At 33.2% G+C, this 18,232-nt stretch overlaps 1 protein-coding gene across 1 annotated transcript in view; it reads left to right on the top strand.

The window, feature by feature from the left end:
* Positions 1 to 4,462: 4,462 nt before the first annotated feature.
* LOC123668848 overlaps positions 4,463 to 18,232 on the top strand; it is a 59,301-nt gene continuing 45,531 nt past the window's right edge. Inside the window, exon 1 of the mRNA XM_045602539.1 lies at positions 4,463 to 4,655. Within this exon, the coding sequence (XP_045458495.1) occupies positions 4,463 to 4,655 (193 nt within the window). The remainder of the gene's footprint in view (positions 4,656 to 18,232) is intronic.

Below are 18,232 nucleotides of genomic sequence, written 5' to 3'. Positions count from 1 at the left end.
AGCCAGAATTTTTCACTATTTTTATAGCATTTTTGTTGGTACAAAATAATTTAGTTTTAATTACGTTTACAATAGTCTTTATGAAGTGTTCTTCATCCACAAAAAATTACTGCTGCAATTTAGATGCCTTGCCGAGCATTTCTAGACCTATGTGAACGTAGCCGCAGAATTTAAAACTAAATAGCTTTCCAATTATCTTATTCCACGTGACATTTTTTTTAAAAATTAGTATGGATATAGTCAGTTATCCTTACAATATAATGCAGAGTAGGCTCGTCCTAAAGAACGCTGGTGCAGTGCTATCCCACGAAAATTACATAGGTAATCTTAAATCTATATTTATTTATATTGCATACTATCCTTACATTACATTCTTTCTATTCTACTATGCCTATACAATAGTCTATATTACGTACTATATTACGTACATTTGGCATGAAGTTGTAACGAGTTCAACATTATAATCCGATGAAAGGTTTTTGATTTTATCGCGAACAAACAAAGAGACGAACGCAGTTTGGGACTTTTATAATATGTGGTATTTCAAATATGTTAAATATTATATAGTAATAAAAAATATGTTAAATATTATATATAATATAAATAAAATAGTTCGCGTCCATTTAGTGTAGTTGGCAAGTTTGAAGAAGAAACTAAAAACGTCCCAGCACTAATTTCTATAAAAAAATATTTACTGTGTTTAATATATAGTCTATTTAAGGATTAATCTTCAGTTTTGTTCGAAACATCTTGTTATTATTTTTTTAAAGACAAACTTCAGAATTAGGCGATTTACCCAGTTTGCGTCCATAAAATCCAATTTGCGTCCACCCGCTAGACCACTTCGCGTCCACCAGCTTAGAAAAGGAATAAAGAGCGAATTTTTATAATAATGTAAAGAGAGATTGGATTTTAATAATTTATTTATTGAAGAATTATAGTTATTTAAAAATCAACATATTAACATTAATAAAACACTATAAAGAAAATAAAACACCTATTTATTCTTCTAAACATTGATAGAGCCTATAATTTAAAAACAAATTAGGTACCTATGTAGTAAGTAAATAGTAATTCCACCTTTAAAATTCAACAATAATCTGTTCTGTGAATTTTAAAGAAATGTAAGTAAGCTAAAGATCAGCCTGCAATCACAATTACAGCAGCCTTTCGTAGTCCACTACTGGACATAAGCCTCCACAAGTTCACGCCATTTTTGGCGTGTTTTTCTCATGTTTTTTGCCCATAGTCACCACGCTGGGCAGACGGGTTGATGACCGCAGGGCTGGTTTTGTCGCACCGAAGACGCTGCTGCCTGTCTTCGGCCTTTATATTTGAAAGCCAGCAGTTGGATGGTTATCCCGCCATCGGTTGGCTTTTTAAGTTACAAGGTAGTAGTGGAACTGTGTTATCCCTTAGTCGCCTCTTACGACACCCACGACAAGAGAGGGGGTGGATATATTCTTTGATGCGGTAACCACACAGCACCACAAAGATCAGCCTTGATAAATAATAATTATGAAAACAAAATACGAGGTGGACACGTATTAAATATTAATAATACCGTTGTTTTCTTTTTCGTTACTTGGTTTTATTTGATACTAGCTAAGCCCGCGACGTCATTCGCGTGGAATTAAAAAAAATATTGTTCTGTTCGTAGAGTCACAAAATAAATAAATTTCTAAAATAAAAGTAGCCTAAGTTACTTCTTATTACATTAGCTATCTGCCAGTGAAAGTCCCTTCAAAATCAGTCCAGTCGTTTCAGTGATTAGCCGGAGCAAACAGACAGACAGACAGACAAAAATTCTAAAAAATGTTATTTTGGTATATGTACCGTGTATAAATCAATATGCATTTAGTAAAAAGCTGTTACTTTAATATTACAAACAGACACTCCAATTTTATTTATTTGTGTAGATAAATTTTGAACCCTCTTGGTTTGCACCTACTGATTTTGTCCAATATCGGAATAGCATATTTTTTGCATAGGTGCTTGTCTTACCGATTTCTTCTTCTCTTGAATTTCATGCAACGCTTCCCTTAAATCTTCTTCTGTGTATGTTCTTTTTTCCTTCTTCTTTCTTATCTGCAAAGAACTCGTCTTAAACAGAAAAAAAATAAGAAAGAATTTAAAATTAGTGATCTAATTTCATTTCTATATCGCTTATATGAATCGAAAATTTTATTCCTAATAAATGTATATTTGTTCAAGAAATTTAAATATGCTCGGAGTGGATCCCAAAATCTCTCACAAGCATCGAACGTGTCAGAAATGGTGAACGGAGGAATTAAGGATAGTTTGTAATATACACATAGAATATGCTAATATTTCCACTTAAATCTATTTCTGTGAATCCTTTCACTCTAAACTCCTATTATAGTTGTAAGCGAAAGTTTGAATTTTTAGACAGGCACTTGATAAATTATGATAACACTAGATATTTCCTGCTAATAACTTGGTTACTTTCATATAAATATAATATATCTTAATCATTATTTCTAAAACTCTGAAAACGCTGAAACATATTTATTATGTCCGTTTATGTAAAATTATAAAAATAAAAATAAGGTTTATGTAAGAATAATAAAATAAAGTTATCAAGTTATATTTATTTACTCTGTTTAAAAAAATGCTGCGTACCAGTAAAAGTTGTCTATTGTAAAAGTTATTACGTCATACTAAGCTTCACTCAACTTTTTGGATAAAATTGCAACAAATATTGCAACAAAATTTATTGTTCCTTATCGAGGCCTCAGTTATAGAAAGAATTTAGGTACATCGTTTGTTTATGCTTGACGATTTTCACAATCACAGTTTCAGTCAAAAAGAGTCAGTTAAGAGGAACGGATATCAACTCTATCTCCATACAAACGTAGTCGACTGTTGCCTGACTGGATAATGTGACACTATGACCAAATATTTTTGTAACATAATTTTTTTTTTATAAATTTAGCGACATTCAATAAAAAACTTACACATATTTAAACGAGAACATACTCCTGAAGGTTTTTTTTTGTTACTAAAAATAAAATAAAAAATGGCATGATTTTGGGAAAAGCTAACAGTCGAAATACAAAATGCTGTTCTGGTAATTAACCTACCTTATTCTACCTTAATCTACCTTAAGCGCTCTGAGCTGCAGATGTTCCTCTCTTAGCTCGGGCGCGGCGGTGGCATACCTACCTACAGCGAGACAGGAACATTTTATTCAAATACCTATCTTCCAAAAGTCTCTCAGGTACCCTTTCCTCTTAAGATATATTTTTTGCTAGCTGTGCCCAGCACACACGCATTTTCACACGCATTTATTAAAAAAAATAGCCTATAGCCTTCCTCGATAAAGGGGCTATCTAACACTGAAAGATTTTTTTTAAATTAGACTAATAGTCCCAGAAATTAGCGCGTCCAAACAAACAAACAAACTCTTCAGCTTTATATATAATATTAGTATAGATGTAAGCACCCAATAATTATATTAAAGACGTTGTACACGATCATTATTTTGATCTATGAGATTAAAATACCTACACTAGATGTTATTGTTAAATGCACTTGGTTTAAGTTACTTTCCCAAGGGAGTTGCTGGATCTCCTACTGGGCGCGTCCCCGCGGGAGATGCAAAAGCGCATTGGTGTACCGGGGCCGTTGGGTCGCGCTCCGAGGATGCACTCCGGATACCGCTCTGGTTCTATCAGAGAGGACCCGTGAGCGCACTAGAGAGATGGGGCGGGTGTGTTCGCTTGCCCACCCTAAGGCGCGAAAGCGCATACCGACCGGGTGCGATACAGTCGGGCTCCCTCCAGCATCTGCGGGGCCGCTCGGTATGACCTGGCAGACGAGGACGTGCCTGGCCTCATGACGTAGGGGCGTTCCTAGACCTCGTCTCCTTCCGGCAGACGGCGGTGGGATTGACTTGGAACCTTTGAGCGTTGCTTCCGACGGGGCCGAAAGGCCAACACCGTAGGCGTCGTGATAGAACGTGATAGCGATCCCATGGTATTCCCATTAAGGTGCCAGCGGAAAACAGATGTTGATTTTAGTGGATATTCTGGCGTTCGAGTGGGTGCTCCACACTACTGTCGCCCTCAGGCGGCGGGGCTAGTGCGTAATTAGCATGTCCCCATCTTTTAAAAAAAAGTTACTTAGTATCAAATATTATATACACTACAGTATAAAAAATGATTTCAGATGGTTATCGTAACTATATAAGCGTGTTGACTAATAAGTATTTATCTCATGTCGTTCGTGAATACTCAACTCTATTTAAGGAGGTAAGATTCCATTCAGACCTTTATCTGTATAATAGTAATTTAAACTTTATGCTCCTGTAAAAGGGTCGATATCCCACTAACACTCAAATATCGGATGCACAGTCCTGCTGCAAGTTCAAGAGGAGAAGATAGTATGTTACTTAAACAAATTCTATTACAACGTGTTTAGGTCGTGTGTGTCCTATGGGATGAGAGATACGACATTCTATGTGATAACAAGCGGTTATCATGTGGGCGGGTATCGATCGATGCGCGAGTGCGCGGCAGGACTCGTTGCAAAAGCAGTAAACATCGGCAGATTGAACAGGAGTCTTGGAGGCATGCACACGTTGCTGGCTCTCATCTTTGCGGCGCTGGCGTGCGCCTTAGCCCGCCCACCTTGTGAGTATAAAAACTTTTTCCTTAATAAATAATTTCCAGTAAATATTTTAGCTGTGCGATTAAAAAAAAACAATGTGGCTTGTCATGGCGAGATTTTATCTTTAAACGGAACTGCGAGCGACTGACACCTGTTACGCTTTGTGTGTACGATTTTGTTTCTTTTCGTAAATTTTTAGTTTAAAAGTTACTGTAAAAAACTATTTTTATGTCGTTTTATATATTAAATTTTAAGACAAAATGAGTTCAATAAACCGTTCTATTGTTTTAGCTGTCATTTTTTTCGATTTAGGTTCTCAGAGTGATAAGAAATGTCTTAGTATGTGCTATAGTTTTTGTAACACACTTAACATTTAAAAGTTAAAAAAATAATTGTAATGATCTTCTACGGCACGTAAATAATTTTATTCATTGTAGATAAAGCCACTTGTTACTTTTAGTTGGTCATAGTATTTGCGTCACTAGATAAAATTGGTACTTGCGACACTGCAAAACTATATTTTATTGTTGGTTACTAATATTAGTAACTCAACATTAATGACGTATTTGTGACATAAATTAATGTATGTGTGATTAATTTCGGTGTGAGAACCACACATATTTATATCGTTTTTTATTGCAATGGGTCACTTGATATGTATAATTTCCTTCATAGTCTGACACCCTAAAACTTCCTCGTTAGCGCCTTGGCTAATTCATGACAATACCATGAGTATGTACAGTTTAAATCGAAAAATATGTTTGGGTACATCCTAAAGCTTATATGTTTTATACTTTGCTCTAATAACTGTGAGTAATTAAAATAAATTTGAACACATTAATTTAGAATTAAATCATTAGTCAATCGTTTCGATGTAAAAATATAACTTTAAAAATAATTTAAATATGAAGCCTATTCACTATTTGTTCCGAAGACTCCAATAATGATAAATAGGTAATTGTAAAAACATAAATTATATTGTTCAGTTGAAATGTACTAATTGATTCGTAAACTCCATTGTCACAAGATGACAGATACTAAAAAACAATAAAATGACATCTGATATGTTTTTGTAGCACCTTTCTACGAAGGATTAAGATGACACGTTCTGTCCCTTAATAACCGACTTCAAAAAGGAGAAGGATTTTCAATTCGACTGTATTTTCTGATATATCCCATAATTTTAACTGGGTGTACCGATTATGATGATTCTATTTTACTTGAAAGCTAGGGCTAACTGTATGATCCAAGTTTTTAATCGAGATCTGACGAGTACCTACTTTTTGTGTTATCTTTAATTACGCGTATTTAATTCTAAGATTTTTCGACTAACGTTGTTCGTGTTGTATTACTTGTCAATGTAAATTGAAGTCAGATTTTATTCCTTTGCGAGCAAACACATTTATTGTAGTTTACGAGCAAACACATTTATTGTATATAGCTGTGTCCGCGATTTCTTCCGCGTGGAATTTAACAAAAAACTTTTTCTTCAGTTTGCAAAGTTATAAAATTAAATAAATGTCTAAAATAATAGTTGCCTAAGTTACTCCTTATTATACCTACTATCTGCCAGTAAAAGTCCCGCTAAAATCGGTCCAGCCGTTTCAAAGATTAGCTGGAACAAAAGACAGATAGACAAAAATTGTAAAAAATGATATTGGTCATATAATCACTAACCTGGTTGAGCTTTATTCAGTCCTATATCTTTTCATCATCAAGGTATTCTTAGATCTTATAATGAGCTTTCCTTCATATAGTTTGCTTAACAACTTTTTTAAACTTCTGTAAAGGCGGAGATTGAACTGCAGCCGGAATCTTATTATAAATTAAAATAGACATTCTTATAAAGGAACTACTTTTTTTCTGGGCCGGTATTTAGGAAATGATAATTTGTGTCCATTCCTGACTGTTATATTATTAAGGGGGATCTATCACTGCGACTAACAAAACAAAGGCCTATTTCCGTATCCGTATTAGTTAACCGGCTTCAAAAAACTGAGGAGGTTACTCAATTCTATATGGTCGAATTGAGTAACTTCCTCCTATATATATATATATATATATATATATATATATATATGTGTGTGTGTGTGTGTGTGTGTGTGTGTGTGTGTGTGTGTGTAAATGTATGTTCGGGGATAACTGATTTCTATGAACCGATTTTCATAATTCTTTTTTGTTGGAAAGAAGATATCCCAGGTGTGGTACCACCGGGTCCCCAGTAAAGTAGATCACAGCTAAATAATACTGCCCTCAAGTAATGTTGTGATCGTCTGGTGAGTAGGCTAGGTAGAGTTGGCAATGTGATTGCGATATTTTTAGTGTTGCCGGAGTCTATAAGCTACGGTAACCGTTTACCATCAAGTGTGCCGTACGCTCTTTGCTAACCTTCGTGTCGTATAAAAACTAATAATTCTTATGTCAATGACGTAATTTAGAGCATTTGCACATTTTTAAATATTTGCCATACTGGTGGATATAGTATTTATATGAAAAAGAACATAATCTCCAATAAATATCTTTTAAATCGTGGTATTTACTTTAAACCGAGTCATATCAAACATTCTTTTTTCAGACCTTATTTTTAGTAGAATATGATGGCCACAATATATTGTAAAAATATGAGTGCATATCAGATCCTTACATCACAAAATTACCTCAAACATCAAAAAATCACACGTAACATACATGTGATTCACTTTGTGATGTAATAATGATTCAAACTGAGAGGTAAATGTTTTCACTCTTTTTAATTACACTGGACAAGTTACAAAATAGTTTAATTAGTACCTAAGGTGGAATCTACAATTTGAAAAACTTTTACAATTTTATATTAGTGTCTGTTACGTAAATTACTATAAAATGGTTTTCAAAAGTTGTATAATATTAGTTTCTGTTAGTTTAGTTGTACTTTAATTTGTAATTAAAAATCTAAATAAATATACATTAGATAAAAGTTATAAAAAGTAAGTATATACTTATTATATATCTAATATATATAAATGCCGTGTCGCGGTGTTTGTTACCAAAACTCCTCCGAAATGGCTAGATCGGTTTTTATGAAATTTTGTGTGCATATCGGGTAGGTCTGAGAATCGGCCAACATCTATTTTTCATAGCTATAAATAATAAGGATGACCCGACCCTAAGTATACTTGCTTTTACAATTTTATTTTTTTATTTTTACTTTATTATGATTTGGCATTGAAAAATACAACACTACATTTTCACCCTTCTACTATCATCCCCTTTTTTTTCATAGACTTTTAGTCAAGTAGCGTAAGGTTTCACAAGACCACGTTTGCCGGGTCAGCTAGTTAATACACAATAGTTTTAGGGATGGAATATATAAAACATTAAAATAGTTGTCACAGCTCATTAATAATTATTAATTTTTAAATAATTCTATATTTGTAGGTGAATATAATTTAATAACCCTTATTACGCCTTTCTTCAGTGTTGAATTGGGATTAACTGAGAAGATCATGGTTCAAATCCCCATGTCCCTGATCAAGTACTTTTTTCCTTTTTTTTTTCTAATTGCACTCGTTATTTTTTATTTAAATAGCCAGTTCTTATTTTTTATTATTATGTCGGTAAAATCGAAAATATTGTTCATATTTTATAATAATAATTATTTTTTTAATATTTATTTATACTTTTTATTACTGTCGGTAAAAAAATATTTTTCATATTTTATAAATATGTAATTCGTATTTAAATATGATTTGCAAAAAACACGATTTGTTGGAGCGCCTATCAGTTTTTGAGAAGCAATTACTCTCAATCTTGTAATTTTGTAATTTGTATCAATTTTCAATTTACAGCCAGTGAAAAATTATGCGGTATTAATACATTTGTAGTCAAAGCTATTTATTTCTATTTTTTACTAGTAATGATTTATAGGCAACTAGCTATGATACCCAGCTTCACTCGGGAATTGATATAAGATTACGTGGTAGTTGAAATAAAAAAATAAACTATGACGTAAAAAGTAAAAAAAAATATTGAAAACATTTTCTCGTTATTTACACTACTTGTTTATAAACAACATTTTTCATTTTATTGTCCGGGGTGTATATAGGTATATAAATCTTTCGAATTTTCTACTCTTGAGCAAGCTACATATAGTTGACCGTGAGAGAACCAGAATTTTTCCATTCATGCAACAGAGACCTGGTGTTTCTTTACTGAATCTTTTCGCGTGGCATAATTGGCAAATGTTATTCATTTTTTCGATTACAACATATTTATGATTGTAATATTTTTTCATCGGTTCGTAGTGGAATGCTTCCTTTGTTAGATTATCTTTTAAAATTCTCGATTCTTCAATACTTTTATTTTCTTTTCTTTCTTCGCTCATTCTGGTTCCTTGATTTTGTAAACGTGCTTCGTGCTCTTATTCCGGTTCATTTCTTCGATATTCTTTTTGTTTCCGCAGTTTCGCTTTAGAAATGGCAAGATCTCCTCCTCTTTTACGTCTAGGCATTATATTCTGTGAAATATAAATTTAATAAACATTTTATAGACAAATATGTTGTTACGCAAACGTGGGGTACGTTGAGACAAAGAAAAAAATTTATTTAACCTTCAAGCGGTCGCGCGATATTTTGTTTACGGCCAAAAGTAAAATAGAAGACATCGATTCAACGTTGGGCACTGCTAGAAGGTTAAGGAAATTACAATTAAAAGAAAAGAAAAAAAACCATTAGAATAAATTAAACACACGATTAAAAATACTCACACTTGATACTTCAAAATGAAGGCACACAGATAACTTCTTTCCTTTTCGTTTCAAAATCGCTTGTTTTGCTGTTCAAATCGAACTAACTCTGGCGGGCGACACCAGGCTCAGGCTTATACAGTCAGAGAGATAGGCTCTAGGATATTCGAGAAAGTTTGAGAATATTTTCTTTCTCACTCCTTCTAGAATGTTCTCGACATTATCGCCGGCCGTAACAATGGGTTCTGCAACTGCTAACGTATGCTACGTAATAAAGGCGCGAAATTTAAATCCTTATATTTTAAAATATTTTCTAACTAATTTGAATAACTAAAATTATATCGCTTTACCTCCAAAATATAAGTTAGCTACTGCTGTATAAGTACATAAAATTTAATAACTTTATTATAGTAACAAATTTAATTTAAGACTTTATTGAAATTGAAATTTTACATTTCGCGCCATTACTACACATGCTGCAATTGCTCGCAGCGCCTTCCGAAATGCAACCCAAATAATCGTTGTTATGAATGAAATTCAAATATCGGACAACAGATGGGGCCACTACACTTAATTTCCAAGTTGATGGGTTGGAAAAACCCTTATATCTTTAAAAACACGCCCTTTAACATTCTTGTTCCAGAGGCTATCACACTATATAAGTCCCTTTATCGTGCCAGGACTCCTTTTTAAGTTTTATCGGCACGCACATTTTATCAACTTAGTTTTATTATATAATAATGATAGCTCAAAAAGTACTTGTTAGAATTCAATTAAAATTAAATGGAATCACATGACACCAAAAAGTCGTCGAAATTGGTCAACTCAGTCAAAAGTTCCGTAAAAAAAATACAATCAAATTGAGAACCTTCTCCTTTTTGAAAGTCGGTTAAATATACACGCAATTTTTAATTAAACTATTGCGCTTGTTAGGTTTATTCGCATATTAATTTTAAGAAATATATGAGCCTCGAGTTCAATAGTATTTTAGTATCAATAGTATTGAGTTTTAATATTTCATTCAATCATTTCAACTGATTAACATAAATTTCAATGAAGATCATAATGATTTCCAATAAAGAGCGTTTCATTAATTATTTAAGGAATAATATTCGAAACAATAAAAAAAGTGTGTGTGTAATTCACATATGGCAGGTGGGACTTTTGAAAAGTCGTAGGAAGGTAGGCCGTTGCGTTTTGTTCTATCGACGATGATCACGGTCTCGTGAAAAAGGTCGTAAGCGCCATGCAAAACGCAATAAAATAACTAGTTCATCATCTTTAAAAGTCTGCCATGTCAGATTTAGAGTGAAGTTACTTCATGTTTTGAGCTATTACGAGTAATTATCAGCAATTCCTGTCCATTAAAAATATCTACTCCGCCATCGTGGCAGTGGACGTCATGTTAGATTTAGAATGACTCAATCGGTTAAAGATAACTTCAACATTGAGTTGCAAGATTCTACCCTAACATAAATACATACATAATTTTGCAAGTTTATTATGCAGCATTTAAAAAATAAAAAATAAAAAACAATTCAATCCGTCTACTAATAGTAAAAAGAATGCAGCTATAAATTTCCTATTGTTACCAATACACGTGTTTCACAAGCTTAGTAAAAGGAAAGATAAAATGAAATGTGCTTTTTATTATGTTATTAAATTTTTCCTTTTACTTTAAAAATATCCTTAACAAGTAACTCCTTTGTAAGATAGGTACTTTAATAAGCTTCCGCGATTGTAGGAAATACGTTTTCTAGAAATTCCACATAGAAAAGGTATAAAATCTTTATGAGAAACGTAGGTTGATATATTCTGAAGCGGACGGGAATAAGGCTTTCTAGTGGGTGGTGTAGGTGATAGTTTATTTCGTCCAAAGATTTTAACACGAATACTTTATTTTATTCTACATAATTTCGTGAGAATAAGTGTTGTAAGTGTGGCATACTGCTATAATCATAATAAACAGCTCTCCTTAAAATGTATAACTTGATTTTGATTGCCAGTTTAAGACAATTATATTTACCGTTATTAATAGTACTAGACTAGAATACTGTACGTCTGAAATGAATAAACAAAAATTTTTTCAAGTCATAATGTCAAGTAAAAGTTTTACATTACCTGATCTGGAAATAAAAAACTACTGGTAATTATCATTGGCTTAGTCATTAATTATTCTTGATTTACAATTTACGTAGACAATAAGTTAAATAATAATAATCTGTTCACATGTTTATGTTACATAATCATGTTAATGAGTCGCCGAAATATATGTACGGGTAACTTCCGAATGACTGCATCAAATTAAATAATTATTTTTTGTTGTGTTCTTTAACTGTCCGGACAAAGGGTATCCAATAAAAAAAATCTATCGCTTCTGCCTGTAATATCCCACTGCTGGATATAGGCCTCTTTCCCCATGTAGGAGACGAATCAGAGCTTAATCCACCACGCTGCTCCAAATCTGAATATTTCCTCCTATGAGTAACGATCCCTATTAGGTGTACATGATAACAACCGGGACCGACGACTTAACGAGCTCTTCGAGGTACGGTGGGGAGACCCACAAGGACTGCACAAACACCCACGGCAAACACAACGTCTAACAACCAGCTGGAAATAAATATTTGTATAAACAAATATTCACTCCGAGCGGGATCGAATCCGCGACCGCGGCGTTTAGGCCGACACGGCACAACCTTCCATTAGGTGGTGGTGGTTCCTCTAGGTGGTCAAAAAATCTATTATATTCACGAAAACAAAAACATTACGGTACGAAGTTCGCGATTACGCAATAATTATTGGCGGTATTACTTTATAAAATCTCTACTTCCCCTGAAGTTTTAAGGATTTTTAAGTGTTTTTAAGTTTATTTTAAGATTTACTTTTGTTTTAGTTTGATTATAATTAAACAAAAAACAAAAGTAAGTTTTGAATAAATAAACGTTATAATAATAACATTTATTTATTCAAAACTTACTTTACTCTTAATTTAGGAGAAAATTTCAGGTAACGTGTAAAATGTGTTTTTTAATACTTTTTAGTAACTTTAGTAAACATTTATTTCTAAGTAATAATATTCCGATTAGATATAAATAATACCTCACAACTTATTTTTACTTTTTTCCGATATTGGAAACCAAGCCCGAATACAAGAATATGATTTTTTAGACAAAATGAACATTGTACGCTAAAATACGCTTACCTAAACAAACTTGTTTGAAGTGAGCAAATACAAATTAATCGATAAGCCGACACCTATTTACAGAGAAGTGTCAACGGTAATTAGCTTCCCGTTGGAATCGCAATGACATTTCATGCACTATCGGATAACCTTGCAACCCTGGATCAATGTTAGCTGTGCCATGGTAGTGTTTTAACTTCACATGATGATACTGACCTAATGCGTTATTCATTTCAAAGTTAAGACGATTACGAGATTGTTCGAACTTACTATCTGAGATCTCTTAATAATAAGAGTGAAGATATCTTGTAAGCTCGTCGTTCAAGACGGTTTTCTATTGTTACGACTTTCATTTCCTTTTCGAAATATTCCTTGTCTCAAAACCAGTAAAACATTTTCAATTTTCGTTTTTAAAAATTCGAACATTGACTTTAACTAAGCTAATAATTTAATTTAATTCGTAGTTGACTACAATTATTTATAAATATTGACGTATGCCACTCTGGTGCACAGTGGTGCGAGTAAAAAACCAACGGTTTGGAAGTTCGATTCCCGCTTGGGATGGATATTTGTATTTGTACAAATATTTCTCTCCAGTTGGGATGTCTATCCTTGTGGGTCTCCCCACCATGCCTCTGGGAGCACGTTAAACCGTCGGTAACAATTGTTATCATAAATACCTGGTCGTTACTCATAGTAGGGAAAACATCCGCCAACCCGCAGTAGAGCAAAGTGGCGGATTAAGCTCCAATTCTTCTCCTATATGGAAAAAAGACTTATGTCCAACGGTGGGATGTTATTTTCTGAATGCGTTAAGCATCGTATTTCAATATTTAAGCAATAATTATTAAACAGCTTTTAATAAATAAAAAAAAAATCGTAAAATTTTGTTGATATTTGAAATATAAAACGATAATTTGATTATCGATGATAAACTTATTACTTCAAAACATATTAAGTTAGATATTAATACTAATTTTAATTTCTTGATGTTTTTTTTTTGAATATGTTCCTTCTGTAGAATATTCTATTACAGTAATTACGTGAAAGGTCAAATGAAGTCTTCGCCTGTAATGAATTGATCCGCTTGCATGAAATTTTTAATTTGTTGGAAATGAAAAGCTTTCGTAATCAAACGTTGGAATTACGTAAATAATTTTAATGAAATACCAGTTACATTGTAGGATAGGACTAGTTTACAAAAAAGACTAGAAGATATTTTTGGATCTTAGATTATATATATAATATTCGTTAGTATATAGGTTACAAAAAACTTTTTAAATTGAGAAAGCAATACTCGTTACCTTTCACGATTTCGGAACAGTCATAAAAACATCACAGTATACAAACTTTTCCCTTTAAGACATTAAAAGTATTTAATGTCATTCATGCGTAATAGAACACAACGATTCAAACAATCCTTCGTCGCTCTAATGATACTAGGAAATTCTCTATAAGCGAGAGTCCCATTTGTTAAAAGCTTAAACTATTTACAAATAAGAGAGAAGCTTTGAAGTTGCAAATTGTTAGATCCATCCCATCTCAAAGAGGTTGTATAATACAGTTACAGTTAATGTACAAAAGTAAAAAGTCTTCGAGCTATTTTTCCTGCTGTGTTAACATACGGAACCAAGACGTGTACACAGACGAAAGGACTGGTCCACAAGTTTAAAGTCGCTCACCGTGTAATGGAACGGACTATGGATTTCTTTCAAAGATAGGGGTGGAAATGAGGCTATTCACGGGAGAACGAAAATAACCGACATAGCCCAGAGAATTAGAGCAAGAAGAATCGGCAGCCCGGCCACCTGTGTCGGAGGACCAATGGCTGATGTATCGTGAAGTGGAGACTACGTGTTTGTGTTTTTAACATACCTGAAAATAACGTTTTAAACGTAATTACTTAATAACTTGGCAAACGCAGTGTGGGACGTCCTCCTGCCCGCTGGACCGACGATCTAGGTGAGATTGCCAGTGTAGGCTGAATGAGTATTGCGGAAAAACCGTTAAAAAAATTCTAACACTACTAAAAATATAAAAAGCTGAGTATGCTTGTAGCTAAATTCTGTGATTTTTTTTACAAGTAGGAAGCAATGTTATTACTGAGTTAAAGGCTATTTGGTTATTACATTATAACAGTTTTTCATTCAGAATTGACATTTATAAACCAACTTAAATGAGGAGCATGACATTACACGCGATACATTGACATAATGATAAGTCAATACAAAGTACTAAAATTTTTTAGTCTTTAAGATATCTAAAGAAAAATATGCAACACCACATGCAGTTGTGAATTTACTCATTTGGATATATTTGCCGCCAGTAGACTATTCAAATTATACCGACACTACTGAGTTGTGAAATTCGATACTCTGTTTCGCAATCATATTAACTAGTGGTCGCCTAGTGGTCGAAATTCAACCATAATTTTATTAATTGCCGTGAATTGCCGAAAAATTGCCGTGCCGTGTGGCGTCGGCCTAGTAGAATAGCACCACCCCCTTTCTTCCCGTGGGGTCATAAAAGGCGACCGAGGTATAAAACCTGGCACAAAATCGCAGTATAACCGAACAAAAAAACCGACTCTCCATTTATTAGTATAGAATTGATAGTATCAGCTCTTTTTGACCTGTTTGTTACACAATATAAGTGTTATGGAAAATTCTTTTGTCAAACAAGGTAACAGTCGTAGCACGATATTGTCATTCGAGAACACACAATACTCATCCCCTACGCATACATTTTAATCAAGAGTAAGAATAAGAATGTTATTTAAATAAAACTTTTCTATTGATATTTTTTTTAACACGATTCTCATTATTCAATCACAAGTATGGATTCTTTAGTAATAAATACATTAGTACGCTTTAATTTATATTGCTCATTTTGTTTTTTTGTTTTTTGTTTTTGTTTTTCTAAGTAAATATTATTTATAGAAATATTATTACGTAGTCGTTATACGCAAATGATTATTATCATAGAAATTTATTTTCATTTTTAACTCGAATTCTTTAACTTTTTCATTTCGTTCCACACTTAAGTAATTTTACATTTAATGAAATCTTTAAAAAATTGCCTTATATGTCTATATATCGTTTTTGCTGACAGTTTATAAAAGAAAACTTCCTTAACCACAATTTCAAGCATTTCAAAAACCGAACTGATTGAACTGGGACTGGTCAATATACAGTGGTAGAGGTCCTGTGTGACTTAAAACCACAAGATTAATAATGACGAAAAAATAATAAATTAATGACGTTTATTTTTTTCTTAACAATTGCTTAGGCAAAAATGGAACGGTACAATTGTGTAATCAATAAATCAATGATAAATTATTTTAATAATTCGTCGTTAGTTTTAAAAATGCTCGAATTTAAATCGATTACTGTTTGAATACTACATTAAATTATACTGTTTTTTTTTTCTTAAACTAAAGTTCGTTTGTTCTTATAAAATTACCGGCTATTCTTATAAAATTACCATAAATTTTTCAACCAGCACACGAATATTTCATTTTCGACGACACATTCATATTTCTTTTTTCAATCTGTTGTGACAGTTACGAACATAACAAACAATATAGGTAAATCGATCGAATGTCGTTTGTTTGCTTGTAAACAACAGTGGATTGGAAAAGAAAAAAGACGGAAAAAATTGCCTCGAATTTGTGTCTATGAATAAGAAAATAGTACATTGGGCGTGGTTTGTCACAAAAATCATGGTGATATTATATTATATCAAATATTTAATAAAAATGTCAAAAAAAAAATATTATACATGATAGATTATTTCGGTGCAGGGTATCTTAAGAAACGAAAATTGTCTGACATTACCACAGATAACAATAGTTAGAAGATAAACGATTGCAGAAGCATTGTAAAGTGATTTTGCTAAGACACGACGTAGTCCTTTTGCAGGATCATAATGGTCGAATCTATGTTACAAAAGAATCCTGATATTGGCCTGGTATTTCTTACTGTTAGTATTTATTTTCACTGAGGATGCAAGGTTTGGTTGGCCAGCATTTTCTGACTTTTAAAGAAAACGTGAAATGTGATTTACTCCTGGAACACTTAAGATGAAAAACAGAAGCGGCCAACGAAAGACAACGCTTTTAACTTCTTATTTGTTTTTCTAACAAAGCTAACAAATTTAATATGGAAAGTAGACCGTCGAGATAAAATTTTTATACCTTTAAACATAAAAATAATAGCTATCGATTTTATCATCATGACACAGATACTGTCCGTTTAATCTGTGACAGGCGCCGTGACGTAGATATAGATACGTATATAAATTGTAAGAAATCTTTAGTCTGTAGGAGACGCACTCCACTTCGTGAACTTATCACGCCGATGTAGGTAGTGTTACCCACATAGAGAAATTATTGATTGTTGACATTACTATTGCAGCTGTATTTCGTACGGTGAAGAGTATATTAGAGAACATGAAGTCAATATATGTTCCAAGTGAACAAACTCATACTACTCTAGTCAGCAAAATTATTTTGGCACTTCTAATGTTGCAACTTCTCATACGCTACGGTAATCACTTAACATTAACCCTCAGCTAGCAGAAGAACTCGCCCGTTGACGCATTTTGGATTGACCCTGCTTTCTGCTTTACAATGTTGTGGGTTTGATTCGAATCCCTAGTTAACACAGTGGACTTTATAATACGTACACTAAGTTGGCTTCCTTCGTAACAGACTATCGTGTTTTTTATCTTGGCGTTGTTATTATTATTATTATTATTATGTTTGACAAGTTATCTAGGCTTTAACCTGTAATATCCCACTACCGGGCATAGGCCTCCTTCCTCGTTTAGAAGAAGGATCAGAGCTTAATCCACCACGCTGTTCCAATGCGGTTTAGTAGTATATTCCTTACTATAAGTAACGATCGCTATCAGGTGTACATGATAACAACCGGGACCGACAGCTTAACGTGCTCTCTGAGGCACGGTGGGAAGACCAACAAGGACTGCACAAACACCCAGACCACGGCAAACTCCTGTATGGCCAATACAAGTGTTTGTCATGTGCGGAGATCGAACCCGAAACCGCCAGCGCAACCGGCACAATCCACGGCTGTGACCATTGCGAAAACATGGCGTCACTTTCATGAAAATTCAAACACGATTCGATACAACAATATGTTTGCTTGTTGCTTATAAAGTTCCATTAATGCAACAAATGCATTCGTTTCTATCTATAGATTAACTTAGAGATAGGTAAATGCGATTTATTTCATGCATTTCGAACTAACTAATCCTTCTAAGCTTAATGGGTTGTCCTGAAATCCTCCTGACCGAATATTGGTTACACAGCTGTACAAGACGGGAGCTTAACATGGTATATAGTAATACTTTAAAGCTTTAGAATTTGTTTATTTAAGTGCACATAATTTGTCACCTTCAAAAATGTTTCTAATTTATTTTTCTATTCCTCCATAGAACGTGACATTGGCAAAATCATCTGTGCTTATTTGGCACTATTGAAAGCCATTAACCCTAAAGAAGAAGAAGAAGAAAAAGACAAATAACATAACATTTAGTGTAAATTGATAAATAATATATTTAAATAATATATTAAATTAATAAATAATAAATGTAGTACGCAGGGGATTTCGGGGGCAATAAATCGATCTCGTCTTTTTATCCCTGTTTTTAGGCAATGAAAAAATGGCTAC

Source organism: Melitaea cinxia, chromosome Z, assembly GCF_905220565.1.
Source record: "Melitaea cinxia chromosome Z, ilMelCinx1.1, whole genome shotgun sequence".
Classification (NCBI taxonomy): domain Eukaryota; kingdom Metazoa; phylum Arthropoda; class Insecta; order Lepidoptera; family Nymphalidae; genus Melitaea; species Melitaea cinxia.
The sequence above is the reverse complement of the archived record's forward strand: the minus strand, read 5'-3'. Positions and strand labels throughout refer to the sequence as shown.